The sequence below is a fragment of the Molossus molossus genome, unplaced genomic scaffold, assembly GCF_014108415.1.
Source record: "Molossus molossus isolate mMolMol1 unplaced genomic scaffold, mMolMol1.p scaffold_m16_p_10, whole genome shotgun sequence".
In the NCBI taxonomy this organism is placed as follows: Eukaryota; Metazoa; Chordata; class Mammalia; order Chiroptera; family Molossidae; genus Molossus; species Molossus molossus.
The window spans coordinates 29,753,971-29,776,570 of NW_023425345.1; the positions used below are offsets into that span (position 1 = coordinate 29,753,971).

A 22,600-nucleotide genomic window follows, 5' to 3' on the forward strand; every position below is an offset into this window, starting at 1 on the left:
GGTCTCTGGTTCAATTCCCAGTCAGGGCACATGTAGGCCAAATCCCCAGTGGGGACATGCAGGAGGCGGCCAATCAATGTTCTCTCTCATCAATGTTTCTATATCTCTCTCCTTCTCCTTTCCTCTCTCTCTAAAATCAATAAAGAAAAGAAAAGAAAAGAAAAGAAAAGAAAAGAAAAGAAAAGAAAAGAAAAGAAAAACAGTGCATGTATGACAGTGTGATATAGAGGAAAGAGTTTGGCCTTTGGAATCAGGCAAAATTGGATTTTGAATTTCAACTCTTCCACTTTTTGACTTTATGATCTTAGATAATTAAACTTTTTGATCCTGAGTTTTCCTAAATATGCGTCAAAGATACAATAGTATTTAATGTGCAGGATGTGGTCAGGGTTGCTCTTTTTGCACAGGCAGGTGGTATTTAGCTTAGGGACACTGAATATCTTCTAGGAAACTGACTCACATATGCTCAACTAACACCCTTGAATTCAAAGGTGACAATGAAATGCAAACAGTAAGCCCGACCTATCCTCCATACCCTTAATCATTTTCTGTAGAAAGTTGTGTACAGAGGGATATCCCTTCAACTCTAATTCCCACCACTCCGAAGAAGACATTCAATTATATTTGAAGAACTGCCACTTTGTATCACAGAGGAAAATGTGATGACAGAGGACATAGAGAGAAAAAAAAAACCTGTGCTTGTGAAAACATTCCTGTTGTAGGCATTCATAAAACTTTGTAACACAGTAGAAAAAGGGAAGGAGTGGACCCTTCCCAACAATATTACTAACACAAAGTCTAAGGGATAGAATGTGGAGGGAACAAGCTGAGTTATCCCTGTGTGGAACTGGTCCTGTCTTTCTTTCTATTAGGAATGTTGGAATAAGACCCTGCACTCATATTCCTCAGAGCTTGGAATATGAGATCCCATGAAACAGCATGGGAATGTTCCCGAAGATTTATATTCTATGCTAAATCTTCATAGATTCTAATTAATACATTTTAATTGCATCAGTACTATCATTGTTTCTTTATTTCATGATACCATTACATTTTTCCCAAAGAAAAATCAAAGGTAACAAACATTATTTCTCCATATTTCACCACCAAGCCCAGTATCTTTAGTCCGCTACATTTCTAATGATGCTTAAAATGCATTCTTCATCCAGAATGCTGGAAGTAAAGTACAATGCATAAGCACACAGCTCTAGAGCACTACCTGGAAGAAGCAAATTATACCCCAAAACTGTATATCTTCCCCAAACTAAACAGTAGGGGTTGAGTAATTATTGAAATAGTTGAGTTCCCACAATATATGCGGGGGCCTGAAGGAATAAGTTCTCTGACCTAACTTTATGACTTACCTTGTGTGCACATTGTTGGCACAAGTTTGGGGATTATTAACAGGAAGTCCGTGCTTCTGCTTCAGAGCGCCAGCAGGAGGATTTGGGGGCCAGGGGACACGATATTTCTATAAACGTGTGATTCTCTACTGCCTGTTGTTCATTAGAATCTCTGTTGATTGGTCTCCTGAGTGCGATGAGGCTTCTTTTAGGACTATTTTATGCTGCTTTACTCCTCTGTCTCATTAATTGATACTGCTGATTTCTCAGAGACTTTTAATTAGAGTTCTTTCACTGAGCTTGTCCCCTAGGACTGTTTCAACAAAGGGCAGAGTTTAAAATATACAGCAATAAGTAAAATGTGGCCATCCAATAAATTTCATACAAAATTACGAATAACTAAGTGAATAATAGCCTGTGTTGAACTATACAGACGTTTAGTGATGAACAGAGCTGCGGGGACAGGCTGCAGGAAGAAGACCAAGCTGAAGCCACCCCTGCTATCCAAGTCCCTGAGCACTGGGACACTGCCGACTACCAAGGGGAAAAGCTACCTCTTTTTGTTTTTTATCCTCACCTGAAAACATTTTTTCTTTTTCTTTTTTTTTTTTTTCTTTTCTTTTCAGATAGAGTGGAAGGGAAAGAGAGAGAGAGAGAGAGAGAGAGAGAGAAATACCACGTGAAAGGGACACATTGAGTGGCTGCCTCCCACACGACCAAAGGAGGGCCTGGGACAAACTGCAACCAAGGTTTGTGCCCTTAGCAGGAACAGAACCAGGGTCTCTCTGGATCGCAGGCCTGCTCCAACTGCTGAGCCAAACCGGCCAGGGTGAAAAGCTACGTCTTTGTTCTATTTTCTTTTCAAATCAACTAGAAACCAAAAGCAACTCATGTTCAGAAACAACTTATGAGGAAGTTCATGTGTTTCAATAAACAGCTGTAATGTGCGATTCACTCGGCACACGCTGGAATCAAATCACAGAGGGTTTTAAGAACATAATTTCTAATGATGTGCTTACTTGTTCTCATAACGTCTCCTCTGCTGCCCCGGGGCTTGTGGCCTGTCGCCCTGCCCTTCCTGGCGGTGGCAGTCGTGGTGGGGGGGTGGGGAATACCTTGCGCACAGGCAGGGACACGAAGCCCTGCATGGCTGAGTCACTGGCACGGGTGGGCACGCCAGCCCAGGCCCGCCGCTCGGATCCAACTGACCCCTGTCCCAGATCAACCCGCAGAAGAGGAAGCTGGAATCTGGGTAAGAACTGGTGTCCAGGCTGGGCCACTAAAAAGCCAAGGCCACGCGGCCCATCTTCCAGCAGGCACTCCCAATACCGCTTGGACACTTCCCTGGACAAGGCCTCTGACCCCCTGAGTCTCCAACTTGAAAACTTGGGATTGAAGATTAGTAAGAGCGTCCAGTCCTCCGTGACTCAAGCTACGGGAACCACCGACATCATCAGCAAACCTGCAGGCGCTGCAGTCAGCGCAGACCTGCTGAGGAGAAGCACCCTATCCAGGCCGCCGCGCCCTGGGTCAAAGGAAGCTGGAGACCACGCAGTGGTACCAAGAGGGGTCCAGACTGAGACTGACTTTAGGAACTACATCCCCCAGGGGACACTGAGGCTCAGGAAGAAGTTAAAAGATCTACATCTGCCACCTCACATCACCCACTAACTACTGAGTGTGCCCCGCCCAGTTCCCTGGAGGGGATGGCACCACCTCTCCCTGGACGTGAGCAGCATTGCCTCCCTGGGGGCCTAGGAGCGCTCGGTACCCTCGGGGACACGAGGTTCAGGGGCCTGACAGATGTCCTGCTCCTCCTTCTTAGCCCTGTGCCCCGCTCCCCCCATGTGGGAGCCACTAAGCACATTCCTGCCCTTCGTCTTCCTTCCACAGGCCGTGCTGTAATCACATCTCATTTCTTCAGTACGAGGTGGCAGAAAAGTAGACACATGTACAATGAAGCATTTTGGTACTGCTATCTGGTCCAGGATGGATAAGGGAAACATCAGACCAGATGAGACTGATTTATTCTGCAAGGTTTTCTGCCATACTCTCATCTACCAGGACGAGACTAGGGGTTTTCAAAGGGCGTGCTTCAAGGATTGGACCAGGCCTGACAGATGCCATCACTGCGTCCCCAGCAGATGCGCACTGGGGGTCTTTGGTTCTGACCACAGCTAGCCATGGGACCTCCAGCCCCTTTCTAGATTCTGTCATCAGGCACCAGGCACAGGGGACAGACCAGGAGGAGGAAGAGAAAACCAGACATTTCATTCATAACATTTACCTTCAGACATTTTTTTTAATTTACCAAATCCCTTTTGTGGCCAAACATTTGTGAAAGATTTTTTCATCTGGGTAAAAAAACAAACACACAAAAAAAACGTTTGAGCTTTTGTATTTGAGTTTATTCTTCATTTAACTTTTAAAATACTGCTAGGGTTAAATATAAAAACCAATAATGGCAAGAGAGTATTAAAGATTATAACCTTGCACTCATTCACTACCACTTGTAAAATGCCAGCAGTGAGTGCTATTCCCCGGCCCCATTCAGAACTTTGACACTGAACACAGGCTGCTGTTCCCCATCCTCACAAGCTTCTGCAGTGCAGCGGGGCCATCTTTCCTGATTTGGATCGAAGGTCACCACCAGTTCTACCTGGTACATTTCATCAGTGTCTTCTACTTCCTTCCTCTCAGGTAGGAATTTTTGCAGCAAAGGGAGCTTATCAGGAGAAAGAAAGTCATTCTCAGGAAAGTCTACCTTACATTTCTTAATTAGGTGACCTTTTTCATATGGTCTACAATAAATTGGCCTGCTTCATTTAGCACACACTTGAAAACTGGTAGCCCCTGTACTTAGTCTTTTATTTTTTTCACTTTTCTTCCTTCATGACACTTCAAGTCACTTTTAGGAAAAATCAATAGACTCCCTATAAACAACCAGTGATAAAACTCCAGTGAAACTTTGTTTCGATTTTGAGAAGGTGTAGTAAACATCATAAATCTTTCATTAAAAGCTTATTTCAGATTCCAGCCATGTACTATTACCATTCTCTTTTCATAAGAGGGCAAGGTATATTACATGATTAGTGTTCAGTTAATGCTAAACACTATAGCATAATCAAATTTATTATGATTAACTTTTAGATAAAATCTGTTTGAAGAAGTTGTAAACCATGTAGCAAACATGTTCCTTCTTTGCAAATTAATTCTAAACCATAATTTAAAACAAAAACTATTACAAATTACAGTTGATCAGAATGCCCAATTAGTAATCCAAAATTCTGATTTGTGATTAAGGGCTGTGCTTCCAAAATTTCTGTAACTGAAGATATGAAAGCTTATTGGTTATCTATACTACTAGCACCTAACTCAGGTTTCATATGGAGGCACAGATGGCTAATTGGCTTCAGTTTGGTGGAGGGTCATTTAAATTAAATTTTACTTAAATTTATTATAAAAATTTTCAGAGCTATAATAGATGGCTAATGACAAATATGGCCCTTCACAGATGACCTGATTTCTATCATTTCCTCCTGCCCCCAGGCTTGATAGAAAAAGTGACAACTGAACTATCCACATCCATTTACCAGCTAATTGATGTCTATTGCAGTAGCTTTTATGCAGATTTCCAGCCTCTAAAAGCACCTGATACTGTTTCCTGTGTAAATCCTGGACTCCATTCCCACCTTAGCTTCACAGTGTATGCAGCTCACAACATTCCAGAGACCTGGGTGCACAGGTGAGTGGTAATGAATTTTTCACAAAAATGTTAAGTAATATTTACATGGCTTATAATTACAGTATAATTTGTTTTCTTATTTGCAAGGGTAAATGTTTTACAACATTTTGAAATCTAATGAGCATAAATTTATGCTTATTTATAAAGTAATTTTTAAAAACTTTGTTCTTAATGAGTATTCCTTTTCCCTCAAGTCGCCTCCTATTCTCCATATTAAAAATGAATGCATGTTGTCAATATATCATGATGGAAATGGAAAATGCTCATCCTACTTATTGACTGTCTTAACTTTTTCTTTTTTATGTTTGAATCTAAATGACTATTGGAAGTTCACAGAACACACACACAGGAAGAGAGAGAGAGGGAGAAAGAGAGAGAGAGAGAAGAGACATACAGAAAGATGGAGAGTAATTAAAAATAGAAAAAAAATCACTCTGATCCCCATCAAGTTGTGAGTAATAAATTTTTGTGAGATTAGTACCTTAATAAAGTGGAAATTAGCCAAGAGTTATTTGAGTTACAACAGAAATTAACCACAATTATGCATGGAATATCACCAGAATTTAGGTTGACTATTATGTAGTATTTTCTTGAATAACATAATTTAAGTAATATTATAATAATTTTTAAAATTTCTTAAGTCTATAAGATAATATGGATTACATCAATTAAAGTAATTTATTAATGGCTTCATTTTACCCACTGCATATAGCATCTGAAAGAAAATCTATGCGAGACCATTTTAGTAAAAATGGAAACAAATGTTATATTGGCCTGTATTTTTAAAAATAACTGCATTGTATACATATTTATAGAGTCAATTAGAATGAAAGTTTTACCTTTTTATGTTAAAAAAAAATCACCATCTACCTATCTATCTCTCTGTCTCTCTATCCACATTTCTTTAGAACCTGTGGGATGATGACTCTTTTATGCTTTTTCTCTTTCTTAATTTTATTTTTTAAAAATTAAAGAATTGATATATGAGCAGAATAAATTGCTGCCCTATTGGATGTCTTATACAGTTTTAAGTATTAATATATTTAACTTTAATTCACTTGGGAAAACTATGTAGTCAGATAAATACATATAAAGAAAGCTATATGCACAGGACATGGTATGACACTTAGTTTTGTTTATTTTTTCTATTATTTTTCTGTTTTATTTATTTCCGCTCTAATCTTTATTATTTCCTTCCTTCTATTAACTTTGGCTTAGTTTGCTCTTCTTTTTCCAGTTCCCTGAGTGTAAAGTTAGGTTATTTGTGATTTTTCTTCTGTAATGTAGGCATGTACTGCTATAAACTTTGTAGTACTGCTGTTGCTGCATCTCATACGTTTTTGCGTGCTGTGTGTTCATTTTCCTATGTCTCGAGATATTTTATAATCTCCCTTTTGATTTCTTGTTTGACTCACTGGTTATTCAGAAGGGTTCCTTTTCATTAATTTTTTTAATTTTCTAGTTTTCTTTCTGTTATTGATTTTTAGTGTCAATCTATTGTGATCAGAAGATGCATTTGGTATGTTTCCAGTCTTCTCAGATTTATGAAGACTTGTTTTGTGACCTAACGTGATCTATACTGGAGAATGTTCCGCATGCACTGGAGAGAAAGATGTATTCTCCTGCTGTTGGAGAATGTTCCATAGACATCGCTGAGGTTCACTTGGGCCACACTGTTGTGGAACCTTCCATTTCCTTACTGAGCTTCCTTCTGGTTCTATCCATTATAACCTGTATTGAGACCTTCTGATTATTATTGTGTTGATGTCTATTTCCCCCTTCAATCCTTTCGATGTTTGCTTAAAATATATTTGCTCCAATTTAGGGTGTGTAATATTTACAATTGTTATATGTCTTGATAAACTGACCCCTTTTTCATTATTTAATGTCCTTATCCCTTATGACAGTTTTTTACTTAAAGTCTATTTTACCAGTTATAAGTATGGCTACGCTTGCACTCTTTTGATCACCATTTGCATTGACATTCTTTTTCTGTCCTTTTACTTTCAGCCTATATGTGTCCTTAAATGAAAAGTAGACAGCTTATAGTTGGATCTTACATTTTTATCCACTCATTTATGCTGTGTCCTTGGTTTGTGGAGTTTAATCAATTTACATTCAAAGTAATTAATGATAGGGCAGTACTTTATATTACCATATTTTCATTGTTTTCTATCAATCTTATAGCTTTTTGTTCCTTTTTTTTCTCTCTTGCTGCCTTCCTTTATGTTTTGTTGATTTTTTGGTAACAGCAAGCTTTGATTCCTTTCTCATTTTCTTTTGTGGATCTTCTACCAGTAGGTCTTTTCTTTGTGGTAACCATGGTCTTGACATAAAACTTCTTATCTTTGAAACACTCTGTTTTAAGATGATAACTTAACTTCAGTAACATACAAAAACTCTACTCTTTTCGCCTTCCCTCATCATATATGTTATTAACATCACAAGTTACATCTTTTTATATTGTACATATTTTATTCATAGTTTTAGATTCTTCTTCTTTTATGTACCAGAGTTAAAAGTGTTTTATGCACCACCATTACAGTATTCCATTTTTGTATATATGTTTGTCTTTGCCAGTGAAACTTATATATTCATATGCTTTCATGTTACTATCTTTTATTCTTTTATTTCAATTTGAAGAACTCCCTTTAACATTTTGTGTAAGTCAGATCTTGGGGTGATGAACTTTACTCAGCTTTTGTTTATCTGGAAAAGTATTTATTTCTCCTTCATTGTTGAAGGACAATTTTGCCAGATATAATATTCTTAACTGAAATATTCTTTTTTGTTCAGAACTTTGAATATACCGCCCCAATCCCTTTTCGCCTGCAAGGTTTCTGCTGAGAAATCTGCTGGTAAACTTATAAGGTCTCTCTTTTTACATTGGCGGGCCACTTTTCTTTTGATGATTTCAAATTTCTTTTTATCTTTGACATTTGATTTGATTTTATTGTGTTTTAATCTGCTCTTCTTTAGGCTCATCCTAGTTTGCTCCTTTTGACTTCCTGAATCTAGACGTGCATTTTCTTCCCACAGTTGAGGAGTCCTCGGCCATTATTACTTCACAAAAGCTTTTTACCTCTTTCTCTCTACCTTCTTCTGAAACTGATATAATGTGTGTATTGATCCAGTTGATGGTGACCCAAAATTTCGTCACTCTTCTTTATTCCTTTTTATGTTGTTGTTGCTCAGACTGGATAATTTCAAGTGACTTACCATTAAGTTCATTGATTCTTTCTTATGCTTGATCAAGTCTACTCTTGAGTTACTCTAGTGAATTGAAAAATTTTTAATTTAGTAATTGTATTCTTCAGTTTCAAAATGTCTGTGTGATTCTTTTTTATATTTCTCTTTGTTAAAATTCTTTTTTTATGAGTCATTATTTTGTTGAGTATTTTTATGATAGTTATTTTGAATTCTTAGGTAATTCATATACTTCCATTTTTTTAAGGTCAGTCTATGGTGATTTATTGTGTTCCTTTTGTTGATCTACGATTTCCTCATTCTAAATGTGCTTGTTATTTTGTATGAGGATCTGTGCATTTAAAAAAATAGCCACCTTTCCCAGTCTTAATGGATTGGTTTTACACAGGGAAAGACTTCCCCAGTCAGCCCAGCTAGAGATCCTGGGACCTTTCAAACCTTCTTTGTGGGTGCATCTTCCCTGGACTTTTGTGTTTAAATTCCCAATTAGAGAAGGTTTGTTTCTTTCCTTAGGAGTTTTAATGTCTTTTTTTATTCTAGTGACCGTCTGTTCCGCTGCAGGTTCTCCGGTGCTCCTATGAGCAGTCTGGCTCTTTTTTGTTCTCAGCTCCTCCCAGGCATCCAGGATATGCCAGGTCCCATCAGTGTTTCCGAGATGGATGAAACAGAAACCAGTCCCTCGTGCAGCTCCCTGAAAAAGTCAGAAGTACATTCCATGTTTCCCATTTCCCTCTTTCACCCCCCCACCCCTATCGATGGAGAGGCCAGCAAGCTATATCAACCTCTCTTTACTGTCCCACACAGATCCTCTGGGGCAGCAGCAAGACACCTAGCTTGTTTTGTTCCCAGTGGTCCACAGTCCCCAGGCATCTGGAGTATATCGCATCCAGTCAGCTATCTAAAACAGGCAAGACAGAAACCAGCCCTTCAGGTAGTTCCCCTAAGCTGGAACACCGGATACATACTCCAACTCCTTCTCTCCCCAGGAGGAGGTCAGGAGTTGGTGGTTTCCTCCTATTTATTTTGCACTGAGCTGTGGGAGAAGGAGGGTGATGAGTGCGTATGTACTAGTTAAACGATCACTTTTGTTCTCAGAGGCCCCAAACGTGCACCCATTCCTATTCAGCACTTAAACAGAAACCAGTCCCTTGGATACTTCTCTAAAATGTCTGAACACTAGATATATGTTCGTCTTCTCTTTCCCACCACAAGGAAAGGCTGGGAGTTGGTAGCTCCATTTTGATTTGCTGAGTAAGATGCTCTGGAAAATGAATACAGTGAATTTTCTTACTGATTTCTATGTGGCTGGTTTTAAACTTACCTGTGGTGCAGGAGCCTCTTAACTTGTTTCTGGGTTGTTCACAAAGGCAATAGATCCACGTACTTCTGTTGAATTGGTGTCTCTGTGGGGGGAAGGATGCAGAGCATCTTATTCTGCCATCTTGCTGATATCACCCAACATACACACTTAAAGTAGTTTTCAAGTCATGCCTTATATAAGCAAACCACACTTTATCGCTTGACTTTTAACTATACCAATAATTGACCCATATAGAAAACTTGTTTCTTGTTTCAGCTTATCAAGTCCATGTTGTTTCTTTTCAGCTATAAAGCATTTTCTTTTTCCTGTTGGCTTACTTATGCCGGAAAGAAGCTATGCCAAGTGAGAAACCGCAGAAATATTCCAGTCAAAAAATTGTTTTTTTTCTTGGTCAACTGGAATGAAACGTGAGTTTAATCTTTACTCTGGCAGGATTATCGAATAAAGATCAGAGGTTTGTTTGCTTTGTTTAAGTGAAGCATGTGATTTTAAAAAATGTTGCCAGTTGATTTGATTTGGTGATGTGATAAATATGTTAGGGCTAATAGATAACTGACTGTTCAAATCAATAGAGTAAAACTCTACTTAAAAACCTAGACAAGTGTCCAAGCTACATTATCTAACTGAGAAGGAAGTTGGAAAAAGGAGAATTATTAATTATTCACAGACTGTGGATAAAACGAATACCCTCTATTTGGAGTTGAAGTGAGGTAGATTCCAAATATAATAAAGAAGAAAAAAATTACCAAGTAACATAGGTAATCTCTATTTTTCCACAAAAGCTAATTACAAATTTGTTTAAACAATCAAGTTTTTTGACAATTATCTATGTATTGAATAAACTGCCATCTAATTTGGGGTGTCTGGCTCCTGCTTCCCCATTTTATAGGGATTTATTACATTGACAAAGAGAAGTACTTCCTTGACATTACCATGACTGCCTTTTTTCCTGTTTCCCCACCTCAAGCTCTCACTTTACTCAGAATTTCAGGGGCTCTCCCTGGCCGGTTTGGCTCAGCGGTTAGAGCGTCGGCCTGCGGTCCAGAGAGGCCCGGGTTCAGTTCCTGCTAAGGGCATGTACCTTGGTTGCAGTTTGTCCCCAGCCCTGGTTGGGTAGTGCGGGTGGCAACCACTCGATGTGTCGCTTTCACATCGATGTTTCTCTCTCTCTCTCTCTTCCTTGCACTCCCTCCCACTCTATCTGAACAAAAAAATGGAAAAAATGTCCTTGGGTGAGGATAAAAAAAAAAAGGAAAGAGAATTTCAGGGGCTCATAGGCTCTATCTATGACTCTTTTCATGGCTACAGATTCATTTTCTTGCTGTTTCTATTACACCAGTCCACTGACATTCAGTCACTTCTATGGTTTTCCATTGTTCACTGAGAGCCAATGTTATTCCCATCTCACGTAGAAGAAACTTCCCAGTTCACTCCACATCAGACCTTTCAGAAGGTATGGCTCTTTAGGGAGATCATTTGACTCCCAATATTGTACTTTCCTATTGATAAATTGTCAACATTTCTAGAAGTTCTACAATGGCGTTAGCACTATTTATCTCTGTCTTAGTGTTATCTCAATCAATGGAGACATGTCCTGAGACATAGCATGTGGTTTTAAATTCTTACCTACTCCATGGTTGTTCAGTCCCAAAGTAAATCTGGGACTGGGACAACTTCTGTCTCCCCTGCTTTGGTTAAGATTCTTAATTACTTTGAACAAATCCCTTGCCTTCAATTATAAAATCCCATTCCATTGCACAGTCAGTTTGCTTGTAAAAGTTGTCGGTGGTTCCCCAATCCTATAAGGTAAAGTATACAAATAATTTAGCATTGCACACAAGGTCCTCTGTGGTTTTGCCCCTGCCTATCTCTGAACCTTCATCTCTGGAGTTAGCCCTACTCCTGCACCTCCACTCTGCCACTCTCTGCATCTGATCTACTTACCCTAAATATGAACCGAGAAATTACGCCTCTGCTAAGGGTCCTTCATCTGTCAAAAACACAATACCCGCACTGCCCACCTTGAGAACACCCAATTGTCTTTCAAGATGCTCTATAAACCCTTTTCTGTATCATTCAAAGAAAGTGGCCACCTTTTTGTTTATTGGTTAGTCTGAAATTCACACTACCCCCTTACCATCCTTTACTGAATGCATTTGTTTCTATTTCTGTTTGCTTCAGCCAAATAGCAAAAAGATGTATTTGTGTGTTTGTTTTTATTTTATTTTAAAATGTTTTATTTTATCTCTAGCAGCATAAACAGCACCATACAGAATAAGAGGTCAGTAAGTGTTGCTGAGCAAATGAATGAATTTTATGTAATAAGTGACCCATCAAAAATGTTATTAACCAGCTCAATTACTAAAATTATCCTTCTTAAAGTATTATCCTAAGCAAAACAAGCAAAACAGAGAAAGAAAAGTATCATATAATCTCACTTATTTGTGGAATATAATGAACATAACAGTCTGAGGAATGGGGTAGTCCCAGAGACATGGAAGTGGGGTACAGACTGACAATCCCTAGAAGAGGGAGTGGTGGGGGAGAGATAAACCACAGAACTTATATGCATGTATGCATGAACAATGGACATGGACAACAAAGCTGGGGACAGGGCGGAGAGGGCTGGGAAGGGCGAAATCGGTTGGGGAAAAAGGAGAAACATCTGTAACAAAAATAAATTAATTAATTAATAAAAAATTAAAAAATTATCCTTCTTAGTTAATTAAAACTTGTTCCGGGTTGTTTCAAGATATCAGGTTCATTTTCAAATGACAGCTATGTTTCATAATTTAAACAATTCAAGAGAAAAATCTAATTCTAAAGTCAGTTTCAAAGAAAGAAATCTCAAAATAATTAGTGTTATTGGAATAACTATCTTGATATATTTTTCTTCTCTTTCTTCAAGACTACTTAAGTGTTATACTTCCTGGGAGAGTTTCTTTGATTTCCCTAGTAGTTAGTTATTTCAACCCAGAATTATTTTCATTAAAAATCTCTATTTACCACTTTCTAAGTACCTGTGCATTCTTTACATATTTTATTAACATGTGCTGTTACACTATAATTGATTGTACATTTCATTACTGTACTGTAAATTTAAGGACAGAAACTGTATTGTTTCATAATGTGGCATAGATTTTGACCACCTATTAAATTTCAGCCATCACAGTATAGCTCCCAAATATATTATGTCATGTCAACTTAACAACAAAAATAACAGAGCAGATATTGTTATCTCCATTTTACAGTTCAGCATATTGATGTTTACAAAGATTAATTAACTTGCCCCAAGCTCCACAGCCAATAAATGGCAGAACTGGTACTCAGACCCACTCTGATTCCAACGCTAATATTTTGCTGTGATTTCCATACTGTTTCTTACAATATATCAAACTTAGGCAGAGTATTTATATTCTAAAATAGTTATCATATCTTAAGTTAAAAAACAAAACAAAACTCTCCTCCAGCAATTTTTAACCTTTTCATCTCATGACACATGTAAATGAATTACTGAAATTCTGCAGCACACCAAAAATATACAATAGAGATTTTGCTCATCTAACAAAAAACTGTAGATATAATTTTGATTGATTTAAAACACACACACACACACAATAATAATAGTAGTTGCCTTTTTGCTTCAAAGTTACTTTTTAAAAAAAATCAGTTCACCCTGACCAGTTTGAGTCAGTGGTTAGAACATCAGCCCAGTCAAGTGCATGTACCTGGGTTGCATGTTCGATCCCTATCCTGGTTGGATTCATGCAGGGGGCAACCGGTGGATGTGTCTCTTTCACACTGATGGTTCTCTCTCTGTCTCCCTCCCCCCCTTCCACTCTATCTAAAAATCAATGGGAAAATATCCTCAGGTGAGAATTAACAACAAAAAATAAAATTTAAAAAAAATAATAAAAAATCAGGTGCTATACTTGTATATAAGGACTTCTGGTACCAAGACTTAATTAATCAGATGCAACCTTATTATGCCACATGACGAATGAGAGGCAACTCTATTATATGACCTATATATTTATGGTTCAAGACGAGGCATTCAAGATGGCTATTTTTGTGTTGGCTGTTTTTATTTTTTATTTGACAGTCTAAGGGAAAAGAGAGCAGTGCCCCTGACTAAAGAGTCTGATATTGCATGTTGTAAAAATTCGTATGGCACACTGATTGAAACTCGCTGCTCTCTTCCATTCTTACGGACCCCCATTTTTTTCTCTGCTTTGCAGCAAAACCCTTCCAAAGAATTGTCTGTATTCATTTTCTTCCATTTTTTTCCTCTGTCTAAACCATATTTCAATCAGGCTTTCATCACCTCTGCTCCTTTGAAATTGCCCATGAAAGTCACCAGCGGCCGGCAGAGTTAAATCCAATGTTTGTTTCTTAGTCTTCGTCTTACATGCTCGATTAGGAATCACTGCACTGTTGATCTCACCCTCCGTTTGCAAATATGCTCTCCATTTGTCTCTCACCTTCTTTCAGCTTCATCCTCCCTCTTTAGACACACCTTCTCCATCTGCTTTTCTTCTCCCGGACTGCTAATGGTCTTAGCCCGTAAGCCTCTTCTCTGTTGTATCTATTCTCACTCCTTTAATTTGCTCTCATAGTCACATAGCTCTAACTGCCATCGTATAACAGCAACTTCCAAAGTGGTGTCATTAACCCAAGCATCAGTCACAGACTCCATATTGACACCTGCAATATGTCTAAGACTGAACCCTCGTTCTTATATTCCAAACTTTTTCCACCTAGAGATGGACACTCTGGCTGATCATTTTCAGTTCCAGTAGTTCAGGTCAGAGCCTTAACCTGTATCTCCTTCTCTCAGATACCATGCCCAGAAAATCCTACAGGCTGTCTCCTCAAAATAGTTCCAGGATGTTACTTCTCATCACTTTCTTTGGTCGAGACCACCATCATCTCTCCCCTGTCTCATAGTAGCTTTATAATTGTCACCCTTCTTCCCTTGTACCTTTATAATTTTTTTCACACTGCAGCTAAAATGACCTTTTTAAAAATGTAAGTCAGACCATGTTATTATCCTGTTAAAAATCCTGAAATGGCCTGGCCTGAGTGGCTCAGTGGTTGACTATTGACCCATGCACCAAGAGGTCGCTGGTTTGATTCCCAGTCAGGGCACATGCCCAGGTTGTGGGCCCAATCTTCAGTGAGGGGCATGCAGGAGGCAGCTACTTGATGTTCTCTCTCATCGATATTTCTATCTCTCTCTCCCTCTCCCTTCCTCTCTCTCTAAAATCAATGAAGAAAAAAAATTTAAAAATACTGAAATGGCTTCCTGTTACCCTCAGACAAATGTCAAAGTCCTTACAATAGTCTGTTGTTAAATATCAGTATTAAAGGAGAGTCCTAAAAACGTAACTTTTTTTTTATCATCCTCACCTGAGGACATTTTTCCATTTTTGTTCAGGTAGAGGGTGAGGGAGAGAGAGGAACAGAGAGAGAGAGAAACATTGATGTGAAAGGGACACATCGAGTGGTCACCACCTGCACAACCAACCAGGGCCGGGTACAAACTGCAACTGAGGTACATGCCCTTAGCAGGAACTGAACCCGGGTCTCTCCGGACTGCAGGCTGATGCTCTGACCGCTGAACCAAACCGGCCAGGGCAAAACGTGACTTTTTTAAACCTTCCATTTCATTATCAAAGTTTACTCTAATTTCAAGAGAACTATCTCATATAAAATAAAAAGTATGTTCAAGAAAAATTTAATGTTCACTCATTTTTCAGTAGTAGAGTAAGGAAAACACATGGTTAAAGCTTGTGGTCTATGCCAGCTGCTTGGGTAAAGAGAAGCAATCTGACTTCACTTACTGAATGGCCTCTTTTTTTTTCCTTCCTTTTTCTTTGTCTAAAAGTTCATTCCTTTGATTTTTTCAATAGCCATGTAGAAGCTGCAAAAAAAGATTTCCCAGTGAATGTGAGATTATTCTGGCTTTAAAAATCCATATGTATTCAAGAAAGAAATAAATAACTATTTAGAAAGTATGTATTCTTAACCCAGAAAAATTTATTTTTATTAATAAAAAATGACAGAATGGAGATTGGCAGTAACCATCCACTGTAACTTATCGAATTTTTGTCATTTTTAATATAAAAGGCTCACTAATAAGTGTGGTTATACATGAAAAAGCCAGACGCGATGGGGAAAAAAAAACAAAAAACATTCTATATTGTCTGAAGAATAAAGTGAATTTATAGCTTCCATTTCAACACAGAAATATGAAAACTAAATAGAAAGCCAATTACAGGTAAAAGAGAGAGCACATAAGAAATGCATTCCATAGGATCATTAACATCTTAGGTTGATTTCAGAGGTTCTTTTAAGCTGAGAAATATGCCCATAGTATCTTAAATGAATATGAGTATTAAAGAATATGGAAGAAAAAACTATTAGTTTTAGTTGTCTTTAGCTATCTAAACCAGTAACAATTTAATTTTTGATAATCTAAACTTTGCTAATCTTTAAAAATAGAATTTCTTTATTGATTAAATAAATATAATGCTGATATACAACCTACCATTTTCCATATATTGTGTTTTTCAGTATTCATTTTATCTCATGGATAAGGAAAAACAAGGCTTAGAAAAGTTAAAGTCATTGCTCAAGGAAGAATTATTGGTCATAGAGCCAATATTTGAATGCAATTATATCCAGATCCAAACCTCTGACTCATTCTCTTCACACATAGTTTATATATTGACATATCAGAGTTATTCTTAATTTAATGATATCATGTCCTAAATTACCTAGTTCAGTTAAAGGTATCCACCATAATGTAATCTAGGAGCCTAAAATTCTTCATTGTCCTATTCCACTAATATGCTGTCAGTCAAATATTAATTATCCAGTTTACCTCTAAAATAGTTCTTTCTGTCTTTCCTCTTGTTATCTGCTTTATTGCCACCTGGATCTGGACCTCTTCATCTCTGGGAATAGCATCTTGAAGAAAGGGATTTGTATGTACTTCCTCAAAAGCAGTCGTGGTCACTGGGCTAAATTAACCCCTCCTTATTCCTGAGGCTCATGCTGCCAGCAACTCACAAACAGGAGTCACCAATGTCTTATTTGACACTCTGAGTAAGGGCTGCTCCCTAGTGTCCTGATTATACAGCCAATTCTTAGTATGAGAAAATGTTTAATAATACACGAGGCCTCGGCTGGGTCGACCTCAGTCGGCACCTTCCAATTGGATTAATAGGCTTTGGTTATCATCAGTCCTCTGATAATCACCCATTGCTTAAACAAGTTGACATCAAAGCTCAGCTGGGACATACAAGGCCAGTGGATCATGTTCATACTCCGCATACCTAACACCATCACATTTCATCCAAGCCAAGCTGCCCATTTGCTCTTCCAGCCACTTTTCTCTTTCTTCTTCCCATCCTTTGGTGAATCTGTTTCCATGAATCTGTCCCCATCTGCCTATTTCTGTTCTAATTTTCCTATTTCTCTCTAGTCTTCTCATCTCCTAGTAAACATATTCTTCCATCTCAGTCTTTTGAAAATATATCTTTCATTTCTTTGTCTCACAAACAGATCTTTTCTAAATACCATACTTATCTTGAGGCTCTTACAATAGATCCTTATCGTTTCTACATAACTGGTATGACTCTGTCCACCATTAGGGACCTCAGATCATACTCTCAACTTTCCATCAAAAGCTCTTCTTAGATATGTATACTACCCAGGTTTACCCTTCCCAGTCTTACAGTATCATTTATAACCTTTAGACATTCTTTTATATGTCCTGATGGATTCAATACCCAAATTCAAGTTTTTCTCATCATTACCAAGCCTGTGTTTATTCTTAGCCACTTTTTTGCCTGTATGTAAAATTCATTCAGGGTCTGAGTTTGGAGTTATTTCTTCATGACATATCTAGAAATTGTATGTCGAGTGCATTTCAGCAATCATCCCCCAAATTCCTGTGATCTCATAATAACCCAGAATAGTCTACATTTAAAATTATTACAACTTTCTATACTTTTAACTCTTTTAAATATTTCATGAAATATTTCTTTTGGCCATTAGGAAAAGCTTGAATTCCTTTGTCTGGTATACACAGCTCTTAAGCATTCTGACAACCACCTATTTTTCTAACTGTATCCTCTGTAACTTTTTCACACCTTGACCACATCTCTTGTTCTAGCCACAATGAGCCACTCATTATTTATCAGCTACACTGAATCTTTTCATGCATATATAACCTTGTCCATGCACTTTTCTCTTCTTAGACCATTCTTCTCTAAAACTCCATCTGATTATGGCCAAATTACCCATTTCATACCTTCCCCCATTCTCTAAGACAATGTTAACCATTCTTCCTCTGTGCTTGTAATGGGTAAATACTCAAGTTATCATAATTTTTTACAATAAGCTTATGTATAAAAATTATAATTTTAGCAATCCTCATTGATTTAGTAACCAATCTCATTACTTATGCACTTCTGTTATATTCCTATTTTTACAAGATTAAACACAAAAGTATAAGAGGATGCTTCAAATATTTATAAAAATATCATCACAATTAATAATATACTTTATTTTATTTTAAGGATCACTTTTCCTCTGGAAATAAAGTCACTTCCAAAGGAGTCCATGCTCACTATAAAACTGTTTGGGATTGTCTGTGCAACAAACAATGCAGAGTTATTGGCCTGGACTTCTCTTCCAATGTTTCCAAAAGAGTAAGTATATAACTTGTGATAAATATAGTTTCCATCTCAATTAAAAAAAAAAAAAAAAAAAACCTCCCTGAAGCTAAATATTAGACAATGTATAACATAATGGGAAAATCAAGAAGATATTTTATCCTAAAATTGAGGTAGCTCAATATAAATTATGACTATTGAAAGTGGGATTAAAAAAGGAAAATGTAGAAATTGGTTTGAAAATAGACCTCATGCTCAACTTGTCAACTGGATCATTTACAATGAAAAAGGTACTGGCATGACCCATTACAATTGCTTTTCCTTCCATAAGCAACTAATTTCTCTGCATTTAGTACTTCGAAATTATTTAGCTCAATTTGGTCATCTAGAAACAATGTAAATCATGAAATTCTGGCTAAAGTAAAATTACACAATGTAACACACTGGTTTATTGACCTTTTATTGCCAAGAAGACATATTTGTAATTTTAAGATGATATTTTTCAGGAAAGTAAGCCAACCATGAGTTCATATATTCTATTAAAACTAATGGCCATTGCAAAATTAACTGATGATTTAACCATAAGTATTTGGAACTATTAATACTTCAGATATTTGATGGTTAACTACCTGATTTTCTATGCTCTTAAGGAAAAATGTTTCAAATAAATCAGCTTAGTTATTTTTCACAAGGCAAGGCTTACTTTAAAATAAAATTGTAAAATATAGAACCTCTGAAAAATTAGAAACTGTATTGTTATTTTAATGGTGTTATAAAGAATGTTTCTGCCACTATTGTTTTAAAAAGATTTGGTAACATAATATGGTAAGAAAATTCTTCATCAGTTTTTAGTTCCCACATTTAGTCACTGTAAATAAATTATTATCAAAAAAAAAACATCATGAATCTTTAAAATTGTTTTTGTTGGATTAGTTCTGACCTAGTGTGTGTGTGTGTGTGTGTGTGTGTGTGTGTGTGTGCACATGCGCACACATGCTGTTCTATTATTTGTTTTGATGCTGTAATCCATTTCTATGTATATGTTTCATGAGGACAGGGAATGGATTTATCTTTGTAATATCTATCAGCTAACATAGTACCTCATAACTAGGCAATCATTAGAGGTTTGTTTACTAAATTGAATTGGGACAAAGATAAATTCCTTTAAGAAATTTAGAGTGGAAATAAATTTTCAAAAGTCTATAAGAAATAGTTCTGTCCTTAAAGTAATACCTAGTGCTGTTAACAGATATTTCAAAAATCTGATTTGTGGTTTAGAACTTTCATTACTTTCTCACTAGGAGCAGCTACACAGGTGCCCTTGCCTTTGATGAGTGAGTTTCTTTAATGTTTCAACTGCAGTATTTGTAAGATCCAGCATGTTGGTGGAATAATATTTCTAGTTATTCACTGAAAAAAATTCAATCTATTTTATTCTCTTCAATCATCTAACACACTACGTTGCACATAATAAGCAATCAATAAATATAAAGTATATAAGAAAGTTTAAGATAGTATTGTCTTTCAAACTCATCTTCAAGGCATTTTTCTAAATGGGTATAAGAGTAAAACTACTGCCTCCATGTTGTTTTGTCATGTGTCACTTACCACTGGTAAACATTTTACATGTAAGTAATCAAAGTGGTTATCTTTGAGTAATGCCATTTGGGACTGATATTAGGTGGTGTTTTCTTAAGGAAAAGTGTCAAAATTATGTATGATGAGACATCATGTCAGAAAGCACAACTTATTCCAATGAGCACTTCAATAAGCACTTGTAACTATATTTCCAAAAAACCATTTCTCATCAAAATCAGAAGATCTACCTCTGTCTTTGGTTAAACAATTTAAAGAAATCCAGTTCTTTTTAAAACATCACAAATCCATCACTGGGGCAATTGGGAGATGCCACTGTGCTCATGGCTCCAAGTTACAGCAATTCTCACCCAATTCATCTGAAGCAGACATTTCCAGATTACAGGAAATAGGCCACTTAATTTTATCCTCTTCCACGGAATGACACTTGCCCATAAACATTTGGTATTGAATCTGTCATTTATTACATTTTGAATTGCCCGTATCTAGCCATGTGGAATTGTAATGAGCACTTATGTCTTTATTTTTTCCAACACATATACAACCATAAAATGTGCAGAATTGAAAGCTTCCTATCTCTTTGTGGTTTCCAGAAGTGGGTTTCAGAAGAATCGATGGTGATTAAACTGAGCTGTATCAGTTATGGTTGCATCAAGGATGTCTACAAATAAACATCGACTTCGACATTTTTAAGCACACAAACTCACCTTTGAGCCTATAAAAATATGTCACAAGTACAAAAATAAAATTTGCCCCACAGAAGTTTTATAATCCTCCCTTTTGCGGACAGAACTTCCACTGCATCCAGGCTGTGCTCACAGTGCCTTCCCACTGCTCTAAGAAAGTGTTATTCTCACCTCAACAATTTTTATGAGCTGCTTTTCTACTTACATTCAAAACAAGTAGTGTAGTAGTAATGTAGCACTTCTAGATCGTGGTAAATTCCTTCAAGGCAGAGTTACTCAGCCCTGAATGAACAGTTTCCTGGGGGGACCACCAACACTCTTCTCATCTTAATTCCACTAACCATCTTCCTTATCCTCATAGTTTCTATTTACAGAAGTCTATGGAAATGTATTCTTTTCACCATGCTTGCAATATCTTAAAAGATTTTTAGGTGCAGTCCTTTGTCAGAAAGTAAGTCAGCTGCTATGAACCATGCAGAGAGTCCAGAGAATGGTGCCAACCGTCCCTTCCTCCTTGAATTGCCTCGAAGTGTATATTAGATCAGCCTCAGTCTGACAGCTAGAAGTTCATTCTTTCCATGCCTTTTTGCCCTCACACACATGGCCTCCTAAGGCCATGGTAACCACTGATGCGGAATTCATCCAAGGAGAGACATGACAGACACTGACTTATTCTGAAGTCACCTCATCCCCTGTAGAAATCAGCTTAGATCACTCAGTGTTTCAGAGTGAAACATGGCCAAGATGTATAAATATAGTAAGGCCAGAAATATAACTCATTATACCACTTAGATGCAAAGAAAAATGCCATTAATATATCATACTTTTCCTCACAAGCTCCTACCCTGTACCTAATGAGAGGAAAATTTTCCACTGATGGCAAAATATTAGTCAATTCAGTAATTTAAATAGTCTCTTTAGAAGTATGCTGTCTCTTTTGAATAAAATGCTCAGCCAGTCAGGCATCCTCCCAACAAGCTGATTCTCTTCCTAAGAGGATATCTGGGTACACACGGTCAGAAAAGAAACAGGTTCTTTGGCCTGGTGACTTGATCTCTGGTATCCAAAGCAAAGGCACTTTTGAAGCTGTGGCTACTTGTTGCAGCGAGTGTAACTAGTGACTGGTTCTCTCCCAGCTTGACCAGGGCTTACTGACTCTCCCTGGACGATGTGCTCTCCTGCTGGCCCCATACACCCATCTGAGGTTTACTTGCGACTTCTGTTTGGCCTCATCTTATCCCCACTCTTATCACAGAGATCCCTTATTCCCATCATCTGACTCCCAATTTTGAAAAACCCCTCATCAGATATATTTAGCTTTTTCTAGATTCCATCTTTTCTATAGAAAAACCAAAGAAGGCCCAAGAAAGCTAAGTTCAGGAGTATCTTCTGCCTGTTTGCCACATGGTCCCAAGCTTAAGGTTGTACCACAAGTTGGTGCAGGAACAGCCCAAGAAGTGTTTTTTTTTCCAGGATCTTAAATATGGTGTTCAGAAAAGAGCCCCTCTGCCTTCAGCATTATCCTGTATTCACTGATCCAACAGTCCTCCCCACCTGCCTTCCGGAAGAGGGGGGACTTGGAACATCTATGTCTGCCCTACTCACTCTGTTCCCTCTTTGTCTTCTGGTTCCCATCACCCCAAATTGCCAGCAAGTGTCAGTCTTTTCTTTGCCTCAGTCTCCATTTCATGTGCCACATCCTCCTTCTTCACTCCTGTTAACCCTTTACGTGGACAGGAATATTTTCTACAAATACCGTGGAGAACATTAACGTCCAAGTCCTCCAAGTTTGGTGTTAGAGCTTCTCCTCTTTCCTTTTGCATTAATCCAAAACTTTCCCGAAGCAGATGGATACTTCCGACCATTTCAGAGGAGGTTATAAAATGCAAATGGAAAAAGAAAAATCACATTAATAATTTTCTAATGTTTACCCCATTAACCTAATGTTTAGCTTGCTAATACGGCCCCCTTGGTAATGTTATACAAAAAAAAATCCAAGATGAGGGAGGGATGAAACA

General features: G+C 37.5%; 1 protein-coding gene across 3 annotated transcripts in view; it reads left to right on the forward strand.

Annotated features, from left to right (window-relative positions):
- The window catches only part of PIK3C2G (phosphatidylinositol-4-phosphate 3-kinase catalytic subunit type 2 gamma), a 272,104-nt gene that overhangs the window by 54,863 nt on the left and 194,641 nt on the right, over positions 1 to 22,600 (forward strand). For 2 of the 3 annotated variants that reach the window (XM_036251349.1, XM_036251351.1), the window contains exons 10-12: positions 4,893 to 5,088; positions 9,901 to 10,023; positions 18,205 to 18,336. In XM_036251349.1, coding sequence (XP_036107242.1) covers positions 4,893 to 5,088; positions 9,901 to 10,023; positions 18,205 to 18,336 — 451 coding nt within the window. The remainder of the gene's footprint in view (positions 1 to 4,892; positions 5,089 to 9,900; positions 10,024 to 18,204; positions 18,337 to 22,600) is intronic. The other variant, XM_036251350.1, reaches the window with a different exon arrangement.